Genomic DNA, 14,406 nt, shown 5'->3' with positions numbered 1-14,406 from the left:
TTACTGAATTAGAATTTGCAGCAATGATGACATAATCATAATTTATTTTAACATTACCATCCAGTTTATAGAGTATACTAATGTAAGGTTGTTCTCATAATAATAATCCTTGCGTTTGATATAGCGCTTTTCACGTTTTCTCGACATCTCAAAGCGCTTCACAGAATAGACTGTAAAGTGAATTGACTGTAAATTTTTAGGCAAAACACGGAGGCCAATTACGTACAGCAGTGTCCCACAAACAGTTGTGGATTGAAAATGACCAATTTATTATTGTTTTGGAGGGATTATTATTAGGCGTGTGGAGTAAGGAAACTTGCCCAAGGTTTTGCCCTGCCTGCAATTGAACCCAGGTGTCTCGCTTGCAAGGGGAGTGCTCTGACCACTGAGCTACAGGACTCCACATAGACAGCTATTGCCAAATCCAGCATCTCCTTCCCCAAACTGGAATATAAAGGTTCATGAAACTAAAACATATACATTTTAAAGAGGCAGGGGACTGGATGGTGAACTGGGTTAGACACTGGTCTTTTACTCTGTGACATGGATTCAAATCTAGTCAGGACTGAATATAACATTTTGCAAACCTCCAATATGAGAAGTTTGTGGCTTCTCAATCCACTTTATTTGGGCAAGAGTTCAATTGGCAGTAAATTGACAATCTATTTTCGAGAGGTAACAGGAGGATTGATGTGGGAAAAGAAAGATGTTGGGCTTGTTTGGATGCTGAGACAAGTTGTTAGGGCAGTCTTAAGAAAGCTTCACTCAGCATCTAATCACACTGAACCCAACCTCCAAGCACTTGACCTGAAAATATTGTTGCTTATCTCAATGAGCGCAATATTTACCAAATTTTATTTAGTTTTTGTGTTGTATAATATGTGAATGTAAATTGTTGCTATTAAAGTAATTCAGGTATTTTCCATTATTGTTCAGGGGACTTTTTGTCTAGTCCTACTGATAGAAGCAACAGGATATCTATATCTCGAGTTGCCCCAGACCTTGTGCTGAGTGATCTACCTCGGAATATTATGCTGGATCGTAACCACCTTGAGCTGGAGCAAACACCTGACTTTCTATTAGGTAAGTGCTAATTCAGATACTATCTGTGTTTGCATAAAGGACTCCCCCCAAAATTATAAAACAAAATTATAAGAATGTAAGGCAATGGATAAATGTAGTTTTGTTTTAAAATCTATATATAGGTATGTGTTTACTGAAGTCTAAATATTTGTTATTTCATGGTTTGATTTGATTGAGTTGAAAATTCTGCATGCTGTCTTGGTGAAATTTAAATTTGCATTTTCTTGTTTCATTCTGAAGGTGATGGAGGATTTGGGTCTGTCTATCGTGCATCTTATAGAAGCGAGGAAGTGGCTGTTAAAATTTTTAACAAACATGTGTCACAAATGCACCTTCATCGAATGCTGAGACAAGTATGTAATAGTGGCCTCCTTCAAATTATAGAAGTAATCTACTTGGAGAGGTAATAGTTTTCACTTTGTGCAGGACGTTTGCTAGTCACAGTAGCCAGCTGATACTGACAACTCAGGTTTTAAATGCTTACTGCTCAGCATCCAAGCCCAGCCTGCTGGAGAAGCTTATGTCAGTGAAGCAGATTCCTGCAGAGAAGAGTTTAACCTTTTTTTTTGGTCAGCTGGATGTCTGACACGTGCAGAAACCCATCACCATGCTTAAGAGTATCCAAACCAAGCTGAGATTTCCATGCATCCCACTTACACATGGAAATCCCAGAGCTAAATTGTTGGAATGGAATGTGCACTCTCTCCCTGGAGGAAAGCAGCCCGCTTACCTAATTCCGAAAAGTATTAGGTGCAGGTTGGCAAGAAACAAGGCTTGGGGACCCCATATGTGCGCTAGCATGCTGCTGGAGTTTAACCAGCTAAACCTACATAGCTTGCCATAGATATTACTTTCTGGCAAGCTTTCCTGCTGCTTGTCCAGTTAGGACCATCCTACCCGTTAGGTGTTTGGCTTGTAGGGGTAACAGAAGCTGAGTGGGATGACTCCCTGCCCCCAGTGACTGGTCTGCCCTTCCAGGTCCTGCTGATAAGCAGGGCTGTCTGTGCTGTCATCAGCAGTGCCCTGGAATACTGTGGACCTGCCTGGCTCAGGAACTGGACTACCGAGACCATCATAGAGGGCTTGCTCAATTCTGACATTCTGTTGCCAGGCATGTCACCATGGAGCCAGTTCAGCTCCAAGGATATCCTGTTTGCCTCCCTTTTCCCCTTTGAGAGCATTAACACCATCTTCCTGTCCGCACCATGGGGAGAAGAAAAGAAAATAGATTAAACACTTTAGTTATAGGAAATTTGCCAATAGTTTCTCATAACTTAAATAGGGGAAGTACTTTATATGAAAATTGCTCTCTGTGAATTTATTTAAAGTGAATAAAAAGATAACTAAACCTAGATTATACAAGATTTGTACTTCTGATATTATTTAAGGAAGATTTCATTTGATGTTAAAAATGTCGAGTTGGTGAAATCAGTTTTATTGATGATACAGCTATTGGTACACAGATAACTTTGTGCTTGATTTAAAAACACAAAAGATTGAATGACGTATTGATGGTTAAATTATACCAAAGACCAGAGTACTCTGGGTTTGAGCGCATAATCACATAGTGCTCCAGGCAAAGCCATCATTAATGGATGATTTTACTAGTAATCTGACTCGCATTGCTGGTCTCTAAATGCAGTTGGTACAAATCCATTTTGACTCTGGTTATAAATGATCTCTTAAACGTTTGTGATAGGCTATCCCTTTGTTGCTTTTCGGGAAAGTATCCATCTGGTGAAGCAACAACAACAAGCACTAGGCTGTACAAGCCTACTTCTCATTGCTTTTGCAGTATAGTGATTTGAAGCGGGGAAATTGGATTCATAGCTCCAATGAGCATTGAGGACACACTCGTTTTTTACAACAAATTAGATAGATTGGATCTTTAATAACATCAGTAAACTTAAAAGTGGTCTTTTGGACAGCCTTGAGAATCTTATAATCTTTGCATTTGATATAGTGCCTTATCATGTCTTCGAGACGTCTCAAAGCGCTTCAAAGTATCTTCATAGAATCAGACAGCACAGAAAGAGGCCATTCGGCCCATCGTGTCTGTGCCTAAAAGATCAATCCAACTCAATCCCACTGGCCCGCTTTCTCTCCATAACCCTGCAATCCGGTCCTCCCCAAATACCTATCTACTTCTCTCTTAAAAGTTGTTATTGAATCGGGTTACACTACCCTTTCAGGCAATGCATTTCAGATCCGAACAACTCGCTGGGTGAAATTTTTTTTCCTAACCTCCCCTCTGTTTCTTTTGACAACTACCTTAAATCAGTGTCCTCGGGTTACTGATCCACATGACAGCAGAAACAGTTTTTCCCGGTTCAACCTATTAAATCCTCTCATGATCTTGAAAACCTCTATTAAATCTCCTCTTAATATTCTCTGCTCTAGGGAGAATAGCCTAGTTTTGCTAACCTCTCCTCATAACTAAGGTCCTTCATTCCTGGTACCATCCTGGTAAACCTCCTTTGCACCCTCTCCAATGCCCTAACATCTTTCCTAAAGTGTGGTGCCCAGAACGGAACGCAGTACTCCAACTGAGGCCTTACCAGCATATTATAAATATTCAACATAACCTCCTGACTTTTGAATTCTATATCCCTATTTATACAACCTTGTATCCCGTATGCTTTTTTAACAGCTTTATCTACCTGTCCTGTCACCTTCAGAGATTTGCTTATGTGGATCCCCAGGTCTCTCTGTTCATTTGGTTCCTTTAAGATTGTACCATCATCTTATACTGCCTCTCCTCATTCTTCCTACCAAAATGCAACACTTTGCATTTCTCCACATTAAACCTCATCTGCCACATTTCTGCCCATTTTACCAATCTGTCTAAGTCCTCTTGGAGCCTGGTGCTATCTTCCTCACCATTAACTACTTTTCCTAGCTTAGTATTGTCTGCAAATTTGGAAATTGTGCTCCCTATATCTAGGTCCAGATCATTAATATAGATCAGGAAGAGCAGTGGTCCCAATACCGACCCCTGAGGGACACCACTAACACATCTCCCTCCAGTCAGAAAAACAACCGCTTACTACCACTCTCTGCTTTCTGTCTCCTTGCCAGTTCTGGATCCATGTTGCCACAGTCCCTTTTGATACTGTGGGCTTCTATTTTGCTTACAAGTCTCTTATGTGGCATTTTGTCAAATGCCTTTTGAAAATCTAGGTAAACTACGTCTACCTTCATCCACCCTCTCAGAAACTTCATCAAAAAATTCTATTAGGTTTGTCAGACACGATCTGCCTTTAACAAAGGTTACAAGTCTTGTATAAGTTTAAAAATTATTTTAAAATTGTCAGCTCACAATTACGCACTCTTGTTTGCATTACTACTATAAATCCCTGTATAACAAATATACTTTCAAGTAGAAGTAATAAAGAGTGTTCAATTTTTTAATATTTAGGAGCTCGCAGTTCTTAGTCATCTACATCACCCAAGTTTGGTCTCTTTGTTGGCGGCTGATTTCCGACCACGGATGTTGGTAATGGAATTGGCACCTAAAGGTTCCCTGGATCTTTTTCTTAATCATGAGAAAGGCAGTCTTAATCGAACTCTTCAACATCGGATAGCTCTACATGTGGCTGAGGGCTTAAGGTAACTATCAAATAGCTTACTGCAGGTGATTGTGATATTCAAAAATTAATATTGGAAGAAAAAACATTTAACTGTAAAATAAAATACAAGACAATTTACATTTTCAATGGTGCCTTTCATATTGGGAAGATGTCTCAAAGAGCTAGATAATGCTCGGATTTGGAGCTGAGCGGGGTGGCAAAGGGAAAGATGACTGTAAGTGTATTCAAAGAGATACGTTTTGAGATGTGCTTTGAATAAGGGGAGAGAGGGAGAGAGTCTGAGGAACTCTGAGATGGTATCGAATTCAAGATCCTCATCCTCACCTACAAGGCCTTCACGGCCTTGCTCCCTCCTACCTCTCCAACCTCCTATCCCCCTACTTACCTGCCCATACCCTATGTTCCTCTGTCTCCGGTCTGCTCCACATCCCCTACCCTAATCGCCATCGGTGGCCGGGCCTTCAGCCCCTAGGCTCTGGAACTCCACCCCCCAGTACTTTCGCCTTGCCTCCTCCCTTTCCTCCTTCAAGGCCGGTCTCAAGACCTTTCTCTTTGACCGTGCCTTCAGCTCCCCTCTTGACTCTCTTCCCCCTCCTCGCTCCCTCCCTTCCCTCCCCTCACCCTGACCATTTCCCCCCTGCTCGGGTCCTGACCCAACTGTACAGTGCCTTGGGACGTCCTCCCGATGTGAAAGGCGCTCTATAAATGAAATCTTGTTGTTGTTGTTGTATTCCAGAGGGAGGGGACAGAATGGCTGAAAGTCAGCCCCCAATAGTGGGGCGGATATAAATGTTTATTAATTAGCCTTGTTGAATGATGGATCTCAGTAAAAAAGTTAGCACTTTTAAGCTGTATTTTACTCCTATTTGAAGACATATTTCATTCATGTTCATGGTGATATGAAGCAAATTCTCAAAATAGATTAATTGTTCCTGAATTTCTATGTGTATTTGCTTCTTTTGACAGATATCTGCATTCATCAATGATCATATATCGAGATATGAAACCACACAATGTGCTGCTTTTCAACTTAAACCCCAATTCTGCCATAATTGCCAAAATTGCTGATTATGGCATTGCTCAGTACTGCTGCAGAATGGGAATCAAGAGCTCTGAGGGCACAGCAGGTTACCAACTCCTGTGGCTTTACGTACAGAGTGATATATTTATCAGGAAATTGTTTATAGTATTCATTGTCGCATCTTTTATTGTGTTTTAATTTGGATTGCTGGCAAGAATTCTGTTTCCCTAGTGATTGACCTCATGCTGGTTAATCATTAATGGTGACCTGGAATAATATAGCCCAGCCTGGCTCAGTTTTTGGATCACCAACTCTACCTCGCAGAATTGACTTAGCTTCAGACCTCTTTCGTCAGACCATTTAACATGGAGTCAGCTTGATTTCAGAGCGAGCCTGTTTATTTCTACCTCTGCCTCCCAGTGGGATAGACACATAAAAATTGCCCTGTAGCACAAGGAAATATACTACAACCTTGCACTATTTCATAATTAGCTAATCAGAACCTTTTTTGGATGATGTGATTCATAATTAGAGGAATTTCTAATTTCTAAAATTACTAATGGATATGCAGCACTGTAAATAACTAATAATGGCAGCTTTATCAGGGTGTTCCAATCTTTTGGCTGCCGTAGGCTGAATGCCCTGCTTGAGAATTTATGCGGGTCGCATAAGCTGTATATTTGTATTTCCCTTCCAGAAATATAATAATATTACACAGCACCTTTTTCACATTGGAAAGGTGTCTCAAAGTGCTTGACCCTGCTAGCTGGGCACCTGAGCTGGGGGTGTGAACTGAGGGAGGGGGGATGGGAGGGGAAAAGATGATGGTAAGCGGGTAAAAGAGTTAGGTCTTGACGTGCCTTCAAAGTGAGGACAGAGTTGGGAGTTGGCAATAGTCTGGGAATGGAGCTCCAGAGAGCAGGGGCAAAATGGCGATGGTGGGGCTGATGGGGTGGGGGGACATGAAACAAGCTTATGCTTGCTGGGCAAAGGGAATGGCTGGGTCAGGAGGTCACAAAAGTAGGGTGGTTGGTGGTGGGGGAATAAGGACGTAGTTTCTCACTGAGGAAAGAAGGAGGTTTCTGTGAGGAAACTGCACGACACAGCACTCGGTGTCTCTCCTCGGTCTCCCCGCACTGGCCGAGAGAGGCTATGATTGTCTCTTAACAGTGAACCACAAAATGCTACCCTCACTTCTCTCTCTCTCGCTTTCTTTGTTTCTCTCTCTACCCCTCTCCCTCATACACTCTCTCTCAATCACTGTCACCCCCTCTCAATCATTCTCTTTCTTTCAGCGCATTCTCTCGCACAAACTCTCTCTTCCTCTCTCCCACACACTCACTCTCTCCTCTCTCACCTCTTGCTCAATCACTCACTCACTCTCACTTTCCTCTCACACACTCTCTCCCCTCTCAACTACTCTCTACTCTCTCTTCCTCGCTCGGTTTCTTTCTCTCCCTGTTGCTTTCTCTCTCTCCCATCTCTGTCACTCACTCTATGTCAATCACTCTTCTACTCCTCTCTCAATCACTCTCTTCACCCTTCTGTCTCTCTCAAACACTCTCTCTGTCTCCATCTCTCCCGCACACTCTCTCTTTCCCAATTCCTCTCCTTCTCAGTCAGCGGGAACGGCTGCTCTCCCAGTGGTGCTGCACACTACCGTAATGGACGGCATTATTTATCCCCGCGCTGCGTCTTCCCAACTGCCGGCTCCTGCCGCTGCCATGGGAGGACGTTCGCTGGGGAGAGAGGGAGCGGATGGTCCGAAGTTGGAAATAGTCTTGGGTTGGTCTCAGTTGGAGCTTGCTGACATATAGATTTACTCCCTCACCCCATCCAGCACTATAATGGTGCATCATTGACACACGAACTCTCGGGGTTTAAAGAAGATCCACCTTAACGGTTTGGGCAGTAAATCCCGACCAGCTAGAGTTGCAAATTCTGAGAATATTCTTTTAAAAATAATGTTTTAGTTTACTGATTGGTTGTCTGTTATTTACCACACCTCTACCATACTCCTGCCTAGTGAAAAGGACACAACACAATTGCTAGACACACAGAACTCGCAGGTTTCTTGATTTATTATTACATTTATTAATTATTATTCTCATGAAGTGAGTTACTCTTGTGCTGGTACCTTTCTTGGTAAAAGTAAGAAGATTGTGTGCTTATGGTTTAGAAGATGATGAATATCGATAAAATATTTGCCATTAAGGATGCTTGGGGAAGTTGATGATTTTAAAAATAATAAAATCTGTTTTCTTTCGTTAGGATTTCGAGCCCCAGAAGTTGCAAAAGGAAATGTCATCTACAATCATCAGGCTGATATATATTCTTTTGGATTACTTTTGTATGATATTATCACCAATGGTAGAAGAATCATAGATGGAATGAAGTTTTCAAATGAGTTTGATGAGTTAGCAATTCAAGGAAAATTACCAGGTAAAGTTTGTTGAATTTGTTACATGAAAACAAACTTTTTTTTTAATTTGAAAGCATCTTCCCTCCAATAGAAGTAGTATTTTAGATAGGAAGGTAAGAATTATAGACTTGATACTAGATTTACATATATTTTTCTCGTAACAACTTGTGTTGTCCCACTTTGGAAAAACCTTTCATGATGCTCATTATTAGATAGTTTGTTAGTTTGCCTCTCATTGGTTATTTCTTTGGCATATAACATTCCCTACCCAACAGAACTGGAAGGCAACCTCACTTAGGGTTAACTTAGGCAACTATTTAATTTCCTTGATCAGTTGAGAGCTTGATATGTGTGGGAATTCCTTGCTCTGCCTAGGATTCTCCAGTTCCAGATATTGAACATTCAGTAGAAATAGTTTCCATGATTATTTTTTCCCACAGTTGAATGAAAGATACATTCTCCGATTTACCTGTCAGTAACGTGCAGTGCCCCCAGAAATTGTTACTGGACTGCCAGCTTTTCACTCTGTAGATTGATGATCTGGATATTGTGAAATAATGGGAGCATTTGCAGATGATAGTTTCAAAGTGAAAGTTTGGAGATGATACTAAACTTGGTGGTGCACTAAATTTTGAAGAGAGCAAAACATTACAAAGAGGCACAGATAATTTAAATGAATAAGTGATCTTATAGGTAGGTTTCAACAAAGCAAGGTGTGTGAGATAGCATAATTTGAATTTAGATCAGCTGATGAGATTGTATGCTAACCCGGGGAAAAGAATAAACAAATGAACAAATGGATTTAGGTTCTAGGTTTATTGAAGGCTTGTTCACAGGTGCAAAGAGCAGCCAAAAAGTTTATCATAGAATCGGAGAAACTTAATGCAAAGAAGGAGGCATTTGGTTCATTGTTTCTGTGCTGGCTCTTTTAAGAGCAATCCTTTAAGTCCCACATACCTGCTGTTTCCCCATATCCCTGTAGCATGAACAGAAAGCATCTACAATGCAATATCAATGAAGTAAACTGAAATGTACAGAGCATTGGTTAGGCCTCACTTGGAATATTGTGGTCATTTTGCGGGTTCCCATTTTATGAAGCATATACATGCCTTGAAGTCAGTGACAATTCACCAGAATGATACCTGAGATTAAGGCATTTGTATTAAATGGGGATTAACGCTCTGAGAGGATGTGGAGGGCGCTATATAAGTTCAAATTGTTCTTGTGTATGATGAGAGACGAGCAGACCGCGCAAACATTTTCTATAAGACATTGAATACTTTGATAGCCAAATGTATTGGGACTTTGTGTTCATAAATGTTGTTTCAACACTCAAATAAGCTGAATTCTTTATTGGAGTTCAAACAAACTACATGTTTTTTCAAACATGTTAAATTAGAAATGGTTTGGGGACAGAAAGGTGGAATTGAGTCAGCCCTGTATGTCAGTCTTGGCAGTCAATTTCTTGAGCCAGTCAGGTACAATCATTCCTAATTTCAAACAGTTCACCGAGGTGATTCTGGAAATTATCCAGAGGCACAGAATCTGAATTATGAGAAAAAGAACATTGCCCAACCCAAGGACTTCATTGTACATGAGAATCCACTATTTAGATTGCCTGCAGAACAGGTAAAACTGGATCAATATTCCTAACCTCTGAAAATTGTTAATAGATTTTAAACAAATCTTCATTTCAGGAGGACGTCTCCAGATGGGAGGATGTGACAGGAGCCATTCCTGGCAACGGAATGTCAGAGTTGAGCCAACCCTCTGTGGTGGTCTTGGTAGTCTGGTTCCTGAGCTAGGCAGGTCCACAGTATTCCAGGGCACTGCTGATGATTGCACAGCCAGCCTGGCTCATCGGCAGGACTTGAAAGGGCAGATTAGACACTGAGGGCAGGGAGTCATCCCCTCAGCTCCTGTTAAACCTGCAAGCCAAAATCCTAACGGTTAGGGTGGTCCTAGCTGCACAAGCAGCAGGAAAGCTTGCCAGACAGCGATATCAATGGCAAGCTATGCGGTTTTAGCTGGTTAGACTCCAGTAGTACCTCAACACTCACTCTGGGGCCCCCAAACTTTGGCTCTTGCCAACCTGTGCCTAATACTTTCCAGAATTAAGTAAGCAAGATGTGTCCCTCCAGAGAGAGCGTGCGCATTTCATTCCAATTAGTATCTCTGAAATTTCCAGGTGTAAGTAGGGTGCATGGAATTCTATTTGGTTTGGATCCTCTTAAGCCTGGTGATTGTTTTTCACATGTGCCAGACACCCCTCCCGCCTCCCCACCAAAATGCTACCCACACATTGAAATTTCCCTGTGTCTGGAATGGGATCTGCACTGTTTCTCTGGAGGGATGCACCTTGCTTACCAGAGTGTTATGCACAGGTTAGCGAGGGCCAAGTCTCGAGGACCATTGTAATACTTCTGGAGTTTAACCAACTGATACCAAGGCACTGTTGACAGCGCTGCCAGCCTGGCTTGTTGACAAGACGTGGACAAGCAGACCAGTTACTGGTGTCAGTCCCACTTAGTTCCTATTAACCCTGCAAGCTAAAGCATAAGCAGATAGACTGGTCCCACCTGGACAAACAGTAGGAGATTCCAGAGTTGTTTATTGGAATGAAATATGCACTCTCTCCATGGAGGGACACATCCTGCTTACCTAGTTCCAGAAAGTATTAGGAGCAGGTTTTACTTAAGAGTTCAGGCTTGGGGACCCAGAGTATGCTTTGGGATACTGCTGGAGTCTAACTAGCTAAAACCTCATAGTTTGCCAAGCTTTCCCGCTGCTTGCCCAGTTAGGACCACTGGAACCGTTAGTGCTTTGGCTTACAGGGTGAACATTAGCTGAGTGGGATGATTCCTGCCAAGTGACTGGTCTGCCCTGCCAAGTCCTGTGAATGAGCCAAGCTGGATCACATCAGCAGTACCCTGAAGTACTGTGGATCTGCCTGACTCAGGAACCAGACTACCAAGACCGCCACAGACTGGCTCAAATCTGACATTCCATTGCCAAACATGTCACATCCTTCCATTTGACATGTTCTCCTGAAATGAAAGATCATGTCATCAGATACAAGGATTATTATGTAAAAATACATTTGAAATAATTTGTTTAAAATCTGTCGACACTTTTCATAGAGGTTGATCCAGTTTTATCTGTTCTGTGATTTGCATGATCCAAACAATAGATTGTCATGTACAGAGATGTCCTTGTATCTTGCAATGTTCCTCATAATTCAGATTCTGTGCCTCTGGGTAATTTCCAGAATCACCTCTTTATAATAATAATAATAATAATCCTTGCATTTGATATAGCGCTTTTCACGTCGGGAGGACGTCCCAAAGCGCTTCACAGAACATACTGCAAAGTGAATTGACTGTATATTTGTGGGCGAACGCGGCAGCCAATTGCGCACAGCAATGTCCCACAAACAGTCGTAGATTGAAAATGACCAATTAATTATTGTTTTTGGTTTTTGGAGGGATTATTATTAGGCGTGTGGAGTAAGGAAACTTGCCCAAGGTTTCGCCCTGCCTGGAATTGAACTCAGGTCTCTCACTTGCAAAGCGAGTGCTCTAACCACTGAGCTACAGGACTCCTCTTTGAAGTGTTTTTATGTTATGAAGGGCTGTAACTGCTTCCTGGCAGCATAACTTGTTTTCGTTTCAGCCCTTGAGGTATTTCAAGATTGATTGGATGTGGAGGCATTCCAATGCAATTGTAATGTCATTTGCTTTTATCACCCAGCATCTTAGCCAAGAAGAACAATCAATTGTAATGTGAACTTAGTTGAAATTGCTTACTGAGCTTGGGTTTCAAACATTTGCTAGGTCAAAAGCCAGATAAACCGGATAGGTAATCAGAAGGAATATGACTTCAGCTTTGCTCTTGAGAAAACCTCACTCTAACCTTGAATAATTTGAGTACCCAATATACCTAATGCCTTCACATAATAAGTGGAAGAGGTAATTACAAAAGACGGCCTTCTTTTGTCTAATTAAACTTTTGGTGTTTTGTTTATAGTTTAGAAATTTCAAGATCAGTCGAAGTTCCTATTTTGAGCTATATGTCCACCCTTATACTCTTGTCTTATGTTGGATATTCCTGATTTTAAGCCAAATTTAAATTAAATAAGGCCATCAAATGTCCAGATATTCTTAGCTCTCACAAATAAAAATCTATCAAGGATAGACAGTGTCTGTTTTGCACTTCAAGTTCGGTAGAATAATATACAAAATTCGATTTAAAAAAAAAGTGGAAAAAAAATTCACTTTCGTCATTTTTTACTATTGCTAAATATTTTTTATAATAATAATAATAATCCTTGCATTTGATATAGCGCATTTTCACGTCTTCGCGACGTCTCAAAGCACTTCACAGAATAGACTGTAAAGTGAATTGACTGTATATTCGTGGGCGAAACGCGGCAGCCAATTACGTACAGCAGTGTCTCACAAACAGTCGTGGATTGAAAATGATCTATTTATTATTGTTTTGTTTTTTGGAGGGATTATTATTAGGCGTGTGGAGTAAGGAAACTTGCCCAAGGTTTCGCCCTGCCTGGAATTGAACCCAGGTGTCTCGCTTGCAAGGCAAGTGCTCTAACCACGGAGCTACAGTACTCCACTTATGGATCAAATAAAAATCACCCAACTTACCAAATGGATATATCTCTGTCCTCACTATTGCCAAAGAATGCTGCAAGAGATTCACTGATAATGGTGTTTGGAAATACGAAACATCCAACTTTAGAGGATAATTTTCTATTTGTTAATCTATTCGCTTTTTTTAAATTTCTTTTTTCTCATGAGTTTGCTTTTAATTGTTTATTTGTATGAGCTGAAGATGACCTAATTTAATTTGAATTTAGCTTAAAATCCAGAGTCTCCAGGAGACACCTTACAACCAAAACTATTTTCATTCTATCAGTGAGATCGGTGAGATTTATTTCAAGAGAGAAGTAGATTTAGGACTTAGAACTCACAAAGTTTAAGATGTTGGTCCTGTCCTGATCAACAATCAGTCATTTACTGCAACACTGTTTTTGGGATGATGCTGTGTACAAATTTGCTGCTGTATTCGCCCACAAGATACAAGTCACTACACTTTACAGTGAGTTACTTTGAGATGTCCCCTGATGTCAAAGGTACAATATGAAATGCAAGGATTGTTATTATTATGATGAATATTAATATTATGCTTTCCTCCAAAGCATTTGTTGAATGTTAAATATTGAATATTTGTAAATTATTATGTATTTACCTGATTAGTTTAACACATGTTTTTCTTTTGTCTTAAAATATTAAATCCACATTGTGGTTATAGCTCAGTGATGATACAGTAATCCTTGCATTTGATAAAACACCTTATCACATTTTCGAGACGTCTCAAAGCTGTATCTGTATTTTGCATTTAGAAAGGTTTTGAGGGACATCATCAACCTGTCCCTCTCCTCTGGCTCTGTCCCCATTCCATTAAAAACTGCCATCATCACGCCCACCCTGAAAAAACCCTCCCTTGATGCGTCGCAGCTATCAAGCTACCGGCCCATCTCCAACCTCCCCTTTCTCTCCAAGGTCTTGGAAAGAGTTGTCGCCTCCCAACTGCGCTCTTTCCTTTCCACCCATTCTCTTTTCGAACCCCTTCAGTCAGGTTTCCGTGCTGCCCATAGCACAGAAACTGCCCTGGTCAAGGTCACCAATGATATCCTGACCATCTGTGACCAGGGCTCCCTCTGTCTCCTCGTCCTCCTCGACCTATCGGCAGCATTCGATACGGTCGACCACGCTATCCTACTCCACCGCTTGTCCTCCCACCTCAACCTTCAAGGCACTGTCCTTGAATGGTTTAGGTCGTACCTTTCTCACCGTCTTCATTTCGTCTCGACGAATGGCTTCTCCTCCACCCCCCGCACTGTCTCATGTGGTGTCCCTCAGGGCTCTGTCCTTGGTCCCCTCCTCTTCACCCTCTATATGCTCCCCCTTGGTGACATCATCCGCAGACATGGAGTTAACTTCCACATGTATGCGGATGACACCCAACTCTACCTTTCCTCCTCTACTCTCAACTCCACGACCACCGATGTCCTGACAGCTGCCTGTCCGACATCGAGTCCTGGACGAGAGACAACTTTCTTCAGCTCAACGTGCGAAAAACCGAGGCCCTCCTGATTGGCTCACGTCAGCGCCTCCGCACCTCAGGCGCTGACACCATCAGCATCCAAGGCTGCACTCTCCACCTCTCAAAGCCAGTCAGGAACCTCGGCGTTTTGTTCGACCCTGAGCTGT

At 41.7% G+C, this 14,406-nt stretch overlaps 1 protein-coding gene across 1 annotated transcript in view; it reads left to right on the top strand.

The window, feature by feature from the left end:
- The window catches only part of lrrk2 (leucine-rich repeat kinase 2), a 93,832-nt gene that overhangs the window by 63,003 nt on the left and 16,423 nt on the right, over positions 1-14,406 (top strand). Inside the window, exons 38-42 of the mRNA XM_007909988.2 lie at positions 937-1,083; positions 1,324-1,436; positions 4,502-4,692; positions 5,640-5,800; positions 7,966-8,136. Coding sequence (XP_007908179.2) covers positions 937-1,083; positions 1,324-1,436; positions 4,502-4,692; positions 5,640-5,800; positions 7,966-8,136 — 783 coding nt within the window. The remainder of the gene's footprint in view (positions 1-936; positions 1,084-1,323; positions 1,437-4,501; positions 4,693-5,639; positions 5,801-7,965; positions 8,137-14,406) is intronic.

This window comes from Callorhinchus milii, unplaced genomic scaffold (genome assembly GCF_018977255.1).
Source record: "Callorhinchus milii isolate IMCB2004 unplaced genomic scaffold, IMCB_Cmil_1.0 Scaffold5, whole genome shotgun sequence".
Taxonomy (NCBI): Eukaryota; Metazoa; Chordata; class Chondrichthyes; order Chimaeriformes; family Callorhinchidae; genus Callorhinchus; species Callorhinchus milii.
The sequence above is the reverse complement of the archived record's forward strand: the minus strand, read 5'-3'. Positions and strand labels throughout refer to the sequence as shown.